Source organism: Gobio gobio (assembly GCF_949357685.1).
Source record: "Gobio gobio genome assembly, chromosome: 4".
NCBI classification, from domain to species: Eukaryota; Metazoa; Chordata; class Actinopteri; order Cypriniformes; family Gobionidae; genus Gobio; species Gobio gobio.
Genome location: NC_137100.1, coordinates 3778578 through 3796281, shown reverse-complemented (window position 1 = coordinate 3796281; position 17704 = coordinate 3778578). Strand labels below are relative to the sequence as shown.

General features: G+C 40.3%; 1 protein-coding gene across 1 annotated transcript in view; it reads right to left on the bottom strand.

Annotated features, from left to right (window-relative positions):
- Positions 1-14754, bottom strand: part of rnf43 (ring finger protein 43) — a gene marked incomplete at its 5' end in the record, with an annotated part of 68342 nt that extends 53588 nt beyond the window's left edge. Inside the window, 3 exons of the mRNA XM_079814241.1 lie at positions 10024-10146; positions 13424-13604; positions 14585-14754. Coding sequence (XP_079670367.1) covers positions 10024-10146; positions 13424-13604; positions 14585-14754 — 474 coding nt within the window. The remainder of the gene's footprint in view (positions 1-10023; positions 10147-13423; positions 13605-14584) is intronic.
- Positions 14755-17704: the final 2950 nt, after the last annotated feature.

The following is a 17704-nucleotide window of genomic DNA, read 5'->3' as shown; positions in this document are numbered from 1 at the left end:
TAATATTTAAATGAATAAATTATGAATATATTTAAATAATCAATAACTTCTGTTTTTGCTGAAGAACATAACTTCTGGAATTATAAAATAAATTGTGGTTAATTAATTTTATATATAAACAAAAAATATATAAAAAAAACAAAACAAAAAACAAGCAGCGTTGTCATATTTATAGCAGAAATACCAAAAAAAATCTGCATATTAAATGAATAAATTATGAATATATTTAAATAATCAATAACTACTGTTTCTGCAGAAGAACGCAACTTCTGAAATGATAAAATAAATAAACAAATGTTATATATCACTATGAAATATTTCAGCGTTGTCATAATATCGATCTCACTGTCAGGTTTCATTGTATATAAAGAAGCAGCATGAACTTCCTGCAAAACATTTCCTTATTCCCAGACGACATCAATAACATCATCATCATCATCATCAAACGCTCCTGCATGTCCACACACACTCACACACACACACACACTCTCACGTCTCCATCTCTCCAAAGCAAACAGGATGATCTGTGTGCCGCAGCAGTGAATGAGAGGCTGTATCTGAGACTGAGGAGTCCAGCATGTCTCTTCCTGCTCGCTCTGACTCACGTTCCCACAAAACCACACAGAGGAACACTCGCTCCTTTCATTGGAAATGAAAACAGCGCTTTGTGGATTAAGCATTGAGCAAATATAAAGTCACCACGTCTTTTGGGAGCGTTCGTGATCACAATGAGCTGGAATCCGAGGCTTCTGCCTTTGATGGTTTGCCGTGGCCCTTCCAGGCCGGGATGTTTGGATTGTGTGGGAGACTATGAGGAGTTTGGGGTAAATATTTGGAACTCTTTTCATACCAAGACAAGCATCGCTGGACTAGTCCAGACTGGGACGCTTTCTGAAAGGGACGGTGAAACCAGGATGAAGTCCCTGAGCCACTGGTGCCAGAACAGCCCTTACACTAAAGCCCCGACATGAAGCGCCTGCTCGCCGGTAAAGGGGAAACTGCCCACACACTCCATGACGGAGCATTTGCATGTGATTGATCTGAGATGCAAATTAAGGAAGATGGAAGATCTCAGTCCTGAGAGCTCAATGTGCACTGATTACAGTCAACCAACAGCTATAACATCTGAAAATAAAACTCATGCAAAACGGCGAAATACACCACTCAATCACTCAAAGCCAAACCTTTCAAAATGTGTTATTTAAAAATAAAATGTCAATTTAAAAAAATATATATTTTTCATGAAATGTAAACTAAAATGAATAAAACTGAAATAAACATTATTAAACATTAGACATTCAAAAAATAAAACTAATAAAAATGACGAACTAAAAAATGTTAAACTTACTCCAAATTAACATTTATTTTATATACATACACACATATAAATATATATATATAAATATATATATATATATTTATTTATTTTTTAAATAAAATAAATGTTCAACTGAATATATATAAATATAAATAATAACAATTATTACAGTGATATATATATATATATATATATATATATATATATATATATATATATATATATATATATATATATATATATATTAAATAAAAGTTCAACTGAATATATATATATATATATATATATAAATAATAACAATTATTACAGTTTATATATATATATATATATATATATATATATATATATATATATATATATATATATATATATATATATATATATATATATATATATATATATATATATATATATATATATATATATATATATATATTAAATAAAATAAATGGTCAACTGAATATATATCAGAGATGGGACCAAGTCACACATGTGCAAGTCTCAAGTAAGTCTCAAGTCTGAACCTTCAAGTCTCAAGCAAGTCCCAAGTATTTTTTTCTTGGGCAAGTCAAGTCAAGTCAAGTCACAGGCTATGTCAAGTCAAGTCAAGTCAAGTCCTGTAGTAGGTCAAGTCAAGTCCAAGTCAAGTCAGCTTATTATTGTAATTTTACCTGCAAAATCTGATCTTAATCGGTAAATTGTCATGAAGTGACGGTTTATGCTTTCGTGTCTGCAGAGACTACAAGAGCCAGGCGCGGCGCCCGTCATCCACACAGACGCAGAGATATATATATATATATATATATAGATATATATATAGATATATCAGATATATATCCTACATTTCTCATTTTCATGTAATGTAAACTAAACTGAATAAAACTGAAATAATTTTTTTTCATTATATTAGACATATTCAATACATAAAACTAATAAAAATGACTAAAACACATTTTTTTAACATCTATAATGTTATAATAAATGTTAACTGAAATTAAATATAACAATTACTGCTATGATTTATATATATAAAAAAAATTCATTTCAATGATTTCAGTTAACATTTTACACACACACACACAAACACACACACACTAGGGCTGCACGATTTGGGGAAAATATCTAATTGCGATTATTCTGGTTAAAATTGCGATTGCGATTTAAAATGCGATTATTATTAATAATAATTATTATTATTATTTATTTTTTTACAAATGAAAAGTGTGTATATAACATTTTGTGTTTATATATTAATATGGCTAATAATTATTATTATGATTATTATCATTGCTAAATAAAAATAAGAAATATTACTATTACAATAACATTTTCTTAAATTTTTTTAAATAGCATTTAATAATAATAATAATAATAATAATAATAATAATATTTTACAGAAAATGTATTTTAGGCTTTGCGCTTCCATAATCGCACATAACCCAAATCGCGATTGCGGTTCGATTTCGATTAATCGTGCAGCCCTAACACACACACACACACACACACACACACACACACACACACACACACACACACACACACACACACACACACACACACACACACACACACACACACACACACACACACACACACACACACACACACACACACACACACACACACACACACACACACACACACACACACACACACACACACACACACACACACACACACACACACACACACACACACACACACACACACACACATATTCAAAATTGCCAAGATAATATTCCTCATTATGTAGTAAAATAACAAACAAAACTGAAATAAAATCTAAACAAATGTTTAAAAAAAAACTTAAATACACAACTCAGATCAGCTCTTCACTGACACTGGGCATTTATTTATTTCGTTAAAATCACAGCCTTTGCTTTTTCATAATCGCACATAAACCAAATCACGATTGTGGTTCGATTTCGATTAATCGTGCAGCCCTAACACACACACACACACACACACACACACACACACACACACACACACACACACACACACACACACACACACACACACACACACACACACACACACACACACACACACACACACACACACACACACATATTCATCTAGTGGCCAAGATAATATTCCTCATTATGTAGTAAAATAACAAACAAAAACTGAAATAAAATCTAAAAAAAGTATAAAAAAAACTTAATGAGAATGGCAAAATACACAACTAAACGACTAAAATCATAAAAAAATGTGTTACTTGAAAATATTTTTCCTACATTTCTCATATAATGTACTAAAATAAATAAAAGTTAATTAAAAATGTTTAGAAACTGTATAGACATAACTAATAAGAATGGCTAAATCTAAAATGACTAAATGAGAACCGTGGCAGTCTCTCAGCGAGCTGCGCTGTTGGGAAACACACTCTGATGTAAACAGTGAAATGATGTGTGTTCTGCGAGCGTACACAAAAACTAAACATCACAACCATCAGACAACCAAAACCCCTCAATTTAGCCGGTCTTATGTGTATTTATACACTCACAGACAATCCAGAGCGACTGTAATAGAACGTTTTGTTTCCATTAAAGTCCTTCAGATGTTCACTAAACAAAGTTGGATCCACAGCAGTAATCCATCGGGACGAATGTTGTTACCAAGGGAAAGACATAAACAGGCAGAGAATGAAGAGGGCCTGTGTGCGGTTGGCCTGAGAGTGAGACAGGTTATTAACTCTGATTAGCTTGAGACTGTCTGGCTGAGTGTTGATTGGTCCAGACGGCGTGATGCTCAGGGTGTGGCGGCCACATGCAGCACCGAATTAAACCCTGGAAATCTCTTCAGCTCTCCTCTAAACCTAGTGAGCTGCCTACCTAGGCAACATTTCCAGACATCACAGCCGCACTGCCAAACCTGGATCGGGCAGCATCACATGATCTATCCTTACTGGAGAAGCCAATCACAGGACAGATTGTAACAGAGGTTCGGTTCAATAAAGAATGTAGATATTAGCTCTATATAGATTAACATGCGGCCTATGTTGACACCGAAGTTGTGCTCCATTCAGAAGAGGGGTGGATGGATGGATGGATGGATGGATGGAACAATTGAATGATGGATGGATGGATGGGCCGATGGATGGATGTAACGATTGAATAATGGATGGATGGACGGATGGATGGAGCAATAGAACAATGTATGGATGGATGGACAGATGGATGGAACAATTGAATAATGGATGGATGGAACAATAGAACAATGGATGGATGGATGGATGGACGGACAGATGAAACAATGGAACAATGGATGGACTGACAGATGAAACAATGGAACAATGGATGGACGGACAGATGAAACAATGGATGGACAGACAGATGAAACAATAGAACAATGGATGGATGGACGGATGGAACAATAGAACAATGGATGGATGGACGGATGGAACAATAGAACAATGGATGGATGGACGGATGGAACAATAGAACAATGGATGTAACGATAGAATAATGGATGGATGGACGGACGGACGGATGGAACAAAAGAACAATGGATGGATGGATGGAACAGCAGAACAATGGATGGATGGACATATGGAATGATAGAATAATGGATGGACAGAATGATAGAATGATGGATGAAACAATAGAACAATGGATGGATGGAACAACAGAACAATGGATAGATGGATGGACAGATGGAACGATAGAATAGTGGATGGACGGAATTATAGAATGATGGATGGAACAATAGAACGATGGATGGATGGAACAATAGATGGATGGATGGATGCATGGCACAATAGATAGATGGATGGATGGATGGATGGATGGATGGATGGATGGATGGAACGATGGATGATAGATGGATGGGACAATAGAACAATGGATGGATGGATGGAACAATAGAATGATGGATGGATAGATAGATGGGACAAAAGAACGATAGAATGATGGATGGAACAATAGAACGATGGATGGATGGATGGGACAATAGAACAATGGATAGATGGATGGACAGATGGAATGATAGAATGGTGGATGGACGGAATTATAGAATGATGGATGGAACAATAGAACGATGGATGGATGGAACAATAGATTGGTGGATGGATGGATGGAACAATAGAACGATGGATGGAACAATAGAGCGATGGATGATAGATGGATGGGACAATAGAACAATGGATGGATGGAACAATAGAACGACGGATGGATGGATGGATGGGACAGATGGAAAGCTGCCAGAATAATAATCATACGCTGTTTGTTAATTGGCCAGAGGAGAACTGCCCCCCCGACTGAGCCTGGTTTCTCCAAGGTTTATTTTCCTCCATTCTGCTCCTGATGGGGTTTTGGTTTCCTTGCCACTGTTGCCTTTGGCTTGGCGTGCTCAGTTGGGGACACTACATTTTCAACTAAACATCGAAATAAATCTAAATAATAAACTAAATTAACCATTTAAACTAAATTACTGATCGAATTATTGATCTAAAGCCCACATTGTCACTGTATGATAATTGAAATGAACTGATGACATCAGCGTTTTCTCCAGAATGGCTATACAGCTGAATAAAATTATGCTGCATTATTTTCCTGTTTAACACTGTAAAGCTGCTTTGAAACAATCTACATTGTTAAAAGCGCTATATAAATAAAGTTGACTTGACTTGACAATAGAACAATGGATGGATGGAACAATAGAACGATGGATGGACAGATGGAATGATAGAATGGTGGATGGACGGAATTATAGAATGATGGATGGAACAATAGAATGATGGATAGATGGATGGAACGATAGAAGAATGGATGGATGGATGGAACAATAGAAAAATGGATGGATGAATGGAACAACAGAATGATGTATAGACAGACAGACAGACAGACAGACAGACAGACAGACAGACAGACAGACAGACAGACAGACAGATAGATAGATAGATAGATAGATAGATAGATAGATAGATAGATAGATAGATAGATAGATAGATAGATAGATAGATAGATAGATAGATAGATAGATAGATAGATAGACAGACAGATAGTTCAGTGTGAAGCGGTGAGAGTGTGGAACAGGAGCTCTGGTGTGTTCTGTATGTGACAGTCACATCTGACGCCTCTCATGTCCAGCGCCAGAATCCCAGAGTCCCAGAGTCCCAGTGTCCCAGAATCCCAGTGTCCCAGAGTCCCAGTGTCCCAAAATCCCAGTGTCCCAGAATCCCAGTGTCCCAGTGTCCCAGTGTCCCAGTGTCCCAGAATCCCAGAGTCCCAGTGTCCCAGTGTCCCAGAATCCCAGAGTCCCAGAGTCCCAGTGTCCCAGAGTCCCAGTGTCCCAGAGTCCCAGTGTCCCAGAATCCCAGAGTCCCAGAATCCCAGAGTCCCAGAGTCCCAGTGTCCCAGTGTCCCAGAGTCCCAGTGTCCCAGAGTCCCAGAGTCCCAGAGTCCCAGTGTCCCAGAATCCCAGAATCCCAGTGTCCCAGAGTCCCAGTGTCCCAGAATCCCAGTGTCCCAGAATCCCAGAGTCCCAGAGTCCCAGTGTCCCAGAGTCCCAGTGTCCCAGAATCCCAGTGTCCCAGAGTCCCAGTGTCCCAGAGTCCCAGAATCCCAGAGTCCCAGAGTCCCAGAATCCCAGAGTCCCAGAATCCCAGAGTCCCAGAATCCCAGAGTCCCAGAGTCCCAGAATCCCAGAGTCCCAGAGTCCCAGAGTCCCAGAGTCCCAGTGTCCCAGAATCCCAGAGTCCCAGAATCCCAGTGTCCCAGAGTCCCAGTGTCCCAGTGTCCCAGAATCCCAGAGTCCCAGAGTCCCAGAATCCCAGAGTCCCAGTGTCCCAGAATCCCAGAGTCCCAGAGTCCCAGAGTCCCAGAATCCCAGAGTCCCAGAGTCCCAGTGTCCCAGAATCCCAGTGTCCCAGAATCCCAGAGTCCCAGAGTCCCAGAGTCCCAGAGTCCCAGAGTCCCAGTGTCCCAGAATCCCAGAGTCCCAGAGTCCCAGTGTCCCAGAATCCCAGAGTCCCAGTGTCCCAGAATCCCAGAGTCCCAGAATCCCAGAATCCCAGAGTCCCAGTGTCCCAGTGTCCCAGAATCCCAGAGTCCCAGAATCCCAGAGTCCCAGAGTCCCAGTGTCCCAGAATCCCAGAGTCCCAGAGTCCCAGTGTCCCAGAATCCCAGAGTCCCAGAGTCCCAGTGTCCCAGAATCCCAGAGTCCCAGTGTCCCAGAATCCCAGTGTCCCAGTGTCCCAGTGTCCCAGAATCCCAGAGTCCCAGTGTCCCAGTGTCCCAGAATCCCAGAGTCCCAGTGTCCCAGAATCCCAGTGTCCCAGTGTCCCAGAGTCCCATGGAAACGGCCCAAAGATGCCGTCCAATCCCCCGTCCCTCCTGCTGATGAGTCCTGCACCTTCCCTGCTTTCACAGACTCATGATGAACTCACTCTTTTCATCTCAGGCCCGCTGTGAAGACGTCCAGCTAATATTAGCTCCATTAACAACGCCTGTGCCCCGAGTACACGAGTCTCTGTGTGTGCCAACAATCTGCCTGGCACACGGGAATGATGCTAACCCTCTGGCCCATTTCACAGGCTCACAACTTCACACCACAAAGCTCCATCCAGACCACTCACAAAACCAGTCAGAAACACGCCTGCAGCCCGCAAACAGTGTAAACTGATAAATACTTAACTTTTGCAATAACAAAGTGCTTAGAGTTTCGTAACTAAGTTGTAGATCTGCACAATTCTGGATAAATTGAGAATCACTTTTTTAAAAATAGAGATCACGATTCGACCACGATTATAGAATAGACAACTAAACAAAATTACGTTATTTACTAGAGCTTTTTTTCCAATTGGGTTGAGTTAATGATTCAGTTACTCACTCAAAGTCTTCACTCAATTCATCACTGGACGAATCAGCGTTTTTGAACAAATCTCCTGAATGAATGATTCAATGACTCACTCATAAAGACTTCACTTGTTTCATTACTGGATGAATCAGTGTTTTTGAACGTATCTCTTGAATGAATGATTCAATGACTCACTCCATTACTGGATGAATCAGTGTTTTTGAACAAATCTCCTGAATGAATGATTCAATGACTCACTCATAAAGTCTTCACTCGTTTCATTACTGGACGAATCAGCGTATTTGAACGAATCTCTTGAATGAATGATTCAATGACTCACTCATAAAGACTTCACTTGTTTCATTACTGGATGAATCAGTGTTTTTGAACGTATCTCTTGAATGAATGATTCAATGACTCACTCCATTACAGAATGAATCAGTGTTTTTGAACATATCTCTTGAATGAATGACTCACTCATAAAGTCTTCACTCGTTTCATTACTGGACGAATCAGCGTATTTGAACGAATCTCTTGAATGAATGATTCAATGACTCACTCATAAAGACTTCACTTGTTTCATTACTGGACGAATCAGCGTTTTTGAATGAATCTCTTGAATGAATGATTCAATGACTCACTCATAAAGACTTCACTTGTTTCATTACTGGATGAATCAACGTTTTTGAACGCATCTCTTGAATGAATGATTCAATGACTCACTCATAAAGACTTCACTTGTTTCATTACTGGACGAATCAGCGTTTTTGAATGAATCTCTTGAATTAATGATTCAATGACTCACTCATAAAGACTTCACTCGTTTCATTCCTGAATGAAGCAGTGTTTTTGAACAAATCTCTTGAATAAATGATTCAATGACTCACTCATAAAGACTTCACTTGTTTCATTAGTGGATGAATCAGCGTTTTTGGACAAATCTCTTGAGTTAATGATTCAATGACTCACTCACTCATGCTTCACTTGCTTAATTACTGGATGAATCAGCGTTTTTGAACGAATCTCTTGAGTTAATGATTCAATGACTCGCTCATGAATGCTTCACTTGCTTCATTACTGGATGAATCAGCGTTTTTGAACAAATCTCTTGAGTAAATGATTCAATGACTCGCTCATAAAGTCTTCACTCATTTCATTACTGGATGAAGCAGTGTTTTTGAAAGAATCTCTTGAATGAATTATTCAATGATTCACTCATTAAAACTTCACTCGTTTCATTACTGGATGAATCAGCGTTTTTGAACAAATCTCTTGAATTAATGATTCAATGACTCACTCATAAAGACTTCACTTGTCTCATTACTGGATGAATCAGCGTTTTTGAACAAATCTCTTGAATTAATGATTCAATGACTCACTCATAAAGACTTCACTTGTCTCATTACTGGATGAATCAGCGTTTTTGAACAAATCTCTTGAATTAATGATTCAATGACTCACTCATAAAGACTTCACTTGTCTCATTACTGGATGAATCAGCGTTTTTTAATGAATCTTTTGAAAGAATGATTCAATGACAAATACATTTGACAGTCACTTATCGCCACCTACTTGTGTAACAACGTAATTGACACAATCTTTATTTAAACCGTCAAGTTACTTTCAAAAGGTGATTTACTCTATGTTAATACTTCTGTGATAATTTGAACGAATGTGGCAGAAATAACGATACTGTGTGGTTGAAAAGCTCATTAACATCAGTGTTAACTAAAACTGTCACACAGCCAATCACAACAGAGCTCATTTACATATACAGTACAGGATTTAAACAGCCCGTGAACACGGAAAACAACATTATGACTCTTTCTGCTTTCATGAAACCTGGAAAAACAAGTGAAATTACCAACTCATCAAGTGTGTGTGTGTTTTCCCATCGGCCTTACTTTATCCAGCAGCGGTTGGCACTGTGGCACTTTGCTCTCCGGACTCTCGAGCTTGACGATGCTGATGAAATCGTCTTCCTGACGCTCATCTTCACTGGTGTTACACAGAGACAACGGGTGAGACTGTAGAGAAACACAGACAAACATTACCCACTGCGATCTCGGCATCCTCTTGAAATCAATAATTATCATTTCAATTAATTGAATTGGAATTTTACAGAATACTATTTTCCTCAAACAGTCGATCATGGCACTAGCAATGCCAGGTCTTGGGTTTGATTCCCAGGGAATGCAAGCACCGATACAAAAAATAACCTTTTTTTTAGCATCTGCCAAATGCATAAATGTACATTTAGACACATTTAAAGTCCAATTATTACGGTATAAGTAACCACTCTCCTGATAAACTCAATGGACTCGAATGAAGTCACTTTTCCAAATGGAAAGCACCAGCATCGCATTCAAATGACACACACACAGCACAAACTTCAGCATCCAGCGGCTCTTTGATGTCCAAGAGCCAACTTCCTGTTCATGGCATGTGGGCGCACATTTGACTAATAGTTCACTTATCAATGAAGACCAAAAGGCACATTGATGACAGAGAGAGAGTGTTGAAACATTTTTAGCATATTCACTATATGCACAACTGTAGCTGTTGTCTCACAGCAAATCCCTTTTTGCAACGGTCAGTAAACAAATACATGTAACCCTGAAGACCCAGCGTCTCCCACAGCCGTCCCAGCACACCAGAGCACAAGAGAAAAGCACAAACATACCTCAATTCATCTGGAACTCAAACTTCAAAACAAAGTTCATGCAGTGTTGACAGTAACGGGAAAGCACAGCTACCTATTTTATGTAAAATATGTATTGTATACACACCGATCACCGACAGGTGAATAACACAGATGATCTCTTCATCAGCTGTTAGTGGGTGGGATATATTAGGCAGCAAGTGAACATTTCATCCTCAGAGTTGATGTGTCAGAAGCAGGAGAAATGGGCAAGAGTAATGATTTGAGCGAGTTTGACAAGGGCCAGATTGTGACGGCTATAGATCAGAGCATCTCCAAAACTGCAGCTCTTGTAGGTCTGCAGTGGTCAGTCTCTATCAAAAGTGGAGAACCGGCCACAGGGTCATGGGCAAATAACCCAAGGGTGTTGTTTTCAACTATAGATAAGGTACTGATTCCGTCTATTAATTTGTTCCCTACCCCGTCTAAGGATCTGTGTGAGCGCTTTTTAACCCCTTAAAGTGTTAGTTCACCCAAAAATGAAAATTCTGTCATTAATTCCTTATCCTCATGTCGTTCGACACCCGTCAGACCTCCGTTCATCTTCAGACACAAATGAAGATATTTTAGTGTAAATCTGATGGCTCAGAAAGGCCTCCATTGGCTCAATGCACGGTTCACTCTCAAGACCCTTAAAAGACACTAAAGACGTCATTACAAAGTCCATCTCACTACAGCGGCTCTACAATAACTTTATGGAGTGACGAGAATAGTTTTTGTGCGCAAAAAAACCCAAAATAACGACTTATATAGTGATGACGATTTCAAAACACGGCATCATGAAGCTTCGAAGCGTTATGAATCAGTGAGTCGAATCAGCAGTTTGAATCGCCAAATTTCAGATCTGAATCATGATTCGACTCACTGATTCATAACGCTTCCAACCTGATTGGTTGTAGGTCTATCCAATTGAGGTCTTTCCTGGTTCGGTTGAAACACGCCCCATAATCACAGCCCAACGGAGCAGCATCAGACTCATGACAAAGTCAGGCTACTTATGGACAGCACTTTGGTCCATTTTAATGGCTTTGAAAGTGCTTTAAAAATAAAATGAGTTGAGCGAAGGCTGGCCCGTGTGGTCCGATCAAACAGACGAGCTTCTGTAGCCCAAATTGCTCAAGAAGTTAATGCTGGTTCTGATAGAAAGGCGTCAGAATACACAGAGCATCTCAGTTTGTTGTGTATGGGGCGGCACACCTTCAGGGGTCTAGTGGAGTCCATGACTCGACCTGTTTTGGAGGCAAAAGGGGGACCAACACAGTATTAGGAAGGTGGTCATAATGTTATGCCTGATTGGGGTTAGGTACCGTTCACATTTTAACCGGTACCGGTACCTGAAATTTGGTACCGGTACCCAACGGTACCTTTTTTCGGTACTTTTAGGATGTTTACATAAATAACTAAAGAACCTGTAAGTAATTAATAAAAGTGTTATTGACATTATAGCAGAGCTGCCCTGCTCTCTGCCTGCTATTGACTGTGATGTTTGATTACTGTAATATTTACTAGTAAATAGTAGGCTACTAGGTACTTAATTTAATTCATAAAAACTTATATTTTCTTCTTAATTTCATTTCTATGAAAATATTTCCCACAAATTATGTGTTATGTATTTTCTGGTAATCAAATGAAGACATAAAACATTTAATTTATCTTTTAAACTTTTTTTTGTCAAACAAAGTGCTGCACCACTGAGCTTGATATGGTTACAATTAAAAGAACATTTTTAATTTATAAAAAAAAAAAACTTACAAAAAATAAAGTTTTGATAATTTATTATTATTACATTAGTGTAAGTATTATTATTACATTGAGAATTATCTAAATTCTACTGTACAACACATTGTAAAAAAATCCAACTTATGTTTTGTATGACAAATTCAGCTTTTAAAGTTTATTCAACTATTTAACATGGAAAAAGTTTGTACAACTAATTGACCGTAAGTTGAGAAAACTCAAAAATGTTCTGCAGCTGGTTGCCTTAAACTTTTACGTTTTCTCAACTTTTTTTTTTACAGTGCAGTAATTTATTTGTCAAGTTAGCCGAACTTTTATTTTGACGGGTTGCCGTGAATTTGTGTTTCTGTGTGTTTATGATATGACGGTCGTTTTTCTCAAATGAAACGGTAAAATGCTCATGAAGTGACTCTCAGTGGCTCTGGAGATGATGCTCATGTCCTCATATGAGAGGCAGAGATGGAAACATGCGACCATCACGCGCGATTCTGAGTGTGTGTGTGTGTGTGTGTGTGTGAGGTAAACCCTTAGACTGTAAAGCGCACGTCTATGGCATTCATTCGCACAGAGACACGCATGATTCGTATTTAAATAGTATTTTCGCGGTTTAATATTTACAGACACTCGTCTATATCACAATATGTGTTCTCAGGTACCGAAATCTGGTACCGATTGATTTAATGTGAATCGGTACTCGGTAGTATCGACGTAATTCGGTCGGTGCCCTTAAAAGTACAGAGTTCGGTACCCAACCCTATGCCTGATCGGTGTAAAAGTATGATAGTATGTCCTGTGATGAAAGTATGCAAACTGGGACCCTTCCCAGAATAAACCTCCAGCAGTGGGAAGATTCCCGTGGGACTCACTGGCTGGCCGTCACCCGTCCCTTCATCCCACTCAACCGAGCGGAAATCCCAACGTGAAACCGAGGAGCGTGACATCAGCAGCTGGCACATCAGCAGAGAGACGCTGATGTCATCCGTGCAGAAGGGCTGGTGTGTGTCAATCAAAAGCCGAGTGAGAAAAACAGAGAAGTGCAGGAGAACCCTACAGTACAGAATGAAAGGGTTAAAGGGTTAGTTCACCCAAAAATGAAAATTCTGTCATTAATTACTGACCCTCATGTTGTTGGACACCCGTCAGACCTCCGTTCATCTTCAGACACAAATGAAGATATTTTAGTGTAAATCTGATGGCTCTGAAAGGCCTCCATTGGCTCAATGCACGGTTCACTCTCAAGACCCTTAAAAGACACTAAAGACGTCGTTACAAAGTCCATCTCACTACAGTGGTTCTACAATAACTTTATGAATCGGCGAGAATAGTTTTTGTGCGCAAAAAAACCCTAAATAATGACTTGTATAGTGATGACGATTTCAAAACACGGCATCATGAAGCTTCCAAGCGTTATGAATCAGTGAGTCGATTCAGCAGTTTGGCGGTTTGACACACGATCCGAATCATGAATCGACTCACTGATTCAAAAAGCTTCATGAGGCCGTGTTTTGAAATCGTCATCACTATATAAGTCGTTATTTAGGGTTTTTTTGCGCACAAAAACTATTCTCGCCGATTCATAAAGTTATTGTAGAACCACTGTAGTGAGATGGACTTTGTAACGACGTCTTTAGTGCCTTTTAAGGGTCTTGAGAGTGTAAAGTTGAGCCAATGGAGGCCTTTCAGAGCCATCAGATTTACACTAAAATATCTTCATTTGTGTCTGAAGATGAACGGAGGTCTGACGGGTGTCGAACGACATGAGGGTAAGTAATTAATGACAGAATTTTCATTTTTGGGTGAACTAACCCTTTAAATAATGGCCTCTGCAATCCCACAAACCTCCTCTCTAAAAGAGTCCTCATCAATCCTCCTTCTGGAGCCTGGCATAAAGCTAATCATTATCTCCGGCCAGCGAACGCCAGCTCTGTTTACCATCAAGAGCCCGGCCAACACAGTCTATCATCTCCGCTAGGTATTTTTATCATCTCACAAAGGGGCAGAAGTCTAAAAGCAACATCGGTTCTGACCCCAAAAGACACATCTTCATTTGGCTCTTTGAAAAGACGGTGGCACACACAAACAGATTATTGACAATAGTCCGAGCCGCCCGGAGCGTCTGTCTAAACCGCAAACCGGGCTGGGATGAGACGTCCCTTCTACGGCTTTGTAGTGGCACAGAACGACATTCCAGTGTCATCTCGACCACAGACAGACGGCTAAAAATACCCCGATCGAACGGCCTTGAAAACAAACACAGGGAGGAGAGATAATAAAGAGCTGCTGCGGTCAGAAACTGGTTCTCTCTTTTCTTCCTCTGCCAGAGTGTTCATGCAGAGCTCCAGTCACTGTACACCGTTCTGTTGAGCTTTTCTATCCATCCATCGTTCTATCTATCGTTCTATCTATCTATCTATCTATCTATCTATCTATCTATCTATCTATCTATCTATCTATCTATCTATCTATCTATCTATCTATCTATCTATCTATCTATCTATCTATCTATCTATCTGTCTGTCTGTCTGTCTGCCTGTCTGTCTGTCTGTCTATCTGCCTGTCTATCTGCCTGTCTATCTGCCTGTCTGTCTGTCTGTCTGTCTGTCTTTCTGTCTGTCTGCCTGTCTGTCTGTCTGTCTGTCTGTCTGTCTATCTGCCTGTCTATCTGCCTGTCTGTCTGTCTGTCTGTCTGTCTGTCTGTCTGTCTGTCTGCCTGTCTGTCTGCCTGTCTGCCTGTCTGTCTATCTGCCTGTCTGTCTATCTGCCTGTCTGTCTATCTGCCTGTCTGTCTGTCTGTCTGTCTGTCTGTCTGTCTATCTGCCTGTCTGTCTATCTGCCTGCCTGTCTGTCTGTCTGCCTGTCTGTCTGTCTATCTGCCTGTCTGTCTATCTGCCTGTCTGTCTGTCTGTCTGCCTGTCTGTCTGCCTGTCTGTCTATCTTCTAAACATCTAATTATGCAACTATTTATCTAACTATCAATCCATATCTATTGTTCCATCTATCCTCTATCCATCGAACTAACTATAAATCCATCTATCCACCCATCCATCCATCCATCCATCCATCCATATCTATTGTTCCATCTATCCTCTATCCATCGAACTAACTATATATCCATCCATCCATCCATCCATCCATCCATCCATCCATCCATCCATCCATCCATCCATCCATCTCTATTGTTCCATCTATCCTCTATCCATTGAACTAACTATAAATCCATCTATCCATCCATCCATCCATTCACCTATCCATCCATCCATCTATCTATCTATCCATCCATCCACCTATCTATCCATCCATCCATCCATCCATCCACCTATCCATCCATCCATCCATCCATCCACCTATCCATCCATCCATCCATCCATCCACCAATCCATCCATCCATATATATTGTTCCATCTATCCTCCATCCATCGAACTAACTATAAATCCATCTATCCATCCATCCATCTATCCTCTATCCATCGAACTAACTATATATCCATCCATCCATCCACCTATCCATCCATCCATCCATCCATCCATCCATCCATCCATCCATCTCTATTGTTCCATCTATCCTCTATCCATTGAACAAACTATAAATCCATCTATCCATCCATCCATCCATTCACCTATCCATCCATCCATCTATCTATCTATCCATCCATCCACCTATCTATCCATCCATCCATCCATCCATCCACCTATCTATCCATCCATCCATCCACCCATCCATCCATCCATCCATCCATCCATCCATCCATCCATCCATCCATCCATCCATCCATCCATCCATCCATCCATCCATCCATCCATCATTCTATATACACCATATTGCCAAAAGTATTGGGCTCTAGGCCTGCAGACGCTTCTACAAACATTAGTGAGAGAATGGGCCGCTCTCAGGAGCTCAGAGAACTCAAGCGTGGGGCCGTGATCGTCTGACACCTGTGCAATAAGTCCATTCGGGACATTTCCTCACTACTAAATATTCCACGCTCAACTGTTAGTGGTGTTATAACAAAGTGGAAGCAATTGGGAACAACAGCAACTCAGCCAATCACAGAGCGGGGTCAGCGCATGCTGAGGGTCACAGAAGTCGCTCCTCCATACTACTGTGTCCTTCAGATGAGCTCAAGATCAGTGTGTAGAGCTTCATGGAATGGGTTTCCATGGCCGAGCAGCTCATCCAAGCCTTACATCACCAAAGCGTGGGATGCAGTGGGGTAAAGCGCGCCGCCGCGCTGAGACGTGTTCTCTAAATGACCAATCACGCTTCTCTCTGGCAATCCCATGGATGAGTCTGGGTTTGGCGGTTGCCAGGAGAACGGGACTTGCCTGACCGCATTGTGCCAAGTGTAAAGTTTGGTGGAGGGGGGATTATGGGGTGGGGTGTTTTTCAGGGGTTGGGCTTGGCCCCTTAGTTCCAGTGACATTTTGGACAATTTCATGCTCCCAACTTTGTGGGAACAGTTTGGGGACGGCCCCTTCCTGTCCCAACATGACTGCGCACGAGTTTGGATGAGCGAGTTTGGTGTGGAGGAACTTGAGTCCTGACCTCAACCCGATAGAAAACCTTTGGGATGAATTAGAGCGGAGACTGAGAGCCAGGCCTTCTCGCCCAACATCAGTGCCTGACCTCACAAATGTGCTTCTAGAAGAATCCCCATAAACACACTCATAAACCTTGTGGAAAGTCTTCCCAGAAGAGCTGAAGCTGTTAGAGCTGCTAACTCCATATTAAACCCTACGGATTAAGAATGGGATGGCATTAAAGTTCATGTGCGTGTAAAGGCAGGCGTCCCAAAAACTTTTGGCAATATAGTGTATTTAATGTCAATTGTATTGTGTTCCCTATCTCTATAAGAACCCTTCAATTTTCTCACAGTTTCTAACTTTTAAAGAAATATTACGGGTTGCCTATCAACAGTGTTTGCGACACGCTCATGATTCAAAGAGGAAAACCAATAACACTCATGAAAACATCCTATCAAAAGCACAACTATTCTACAGTATTCATCCCAAATCATACAAGAACTCTATACGGTGTGTTTATCAGTGTTGTCATGTCATGGATGTGTGTGTGCACAGATACGTGTTGTGGTGGTTTGTTTTGTGCACGTGTTTGGGTATCGATGCATTCATACGCAGATGCCGAGAAT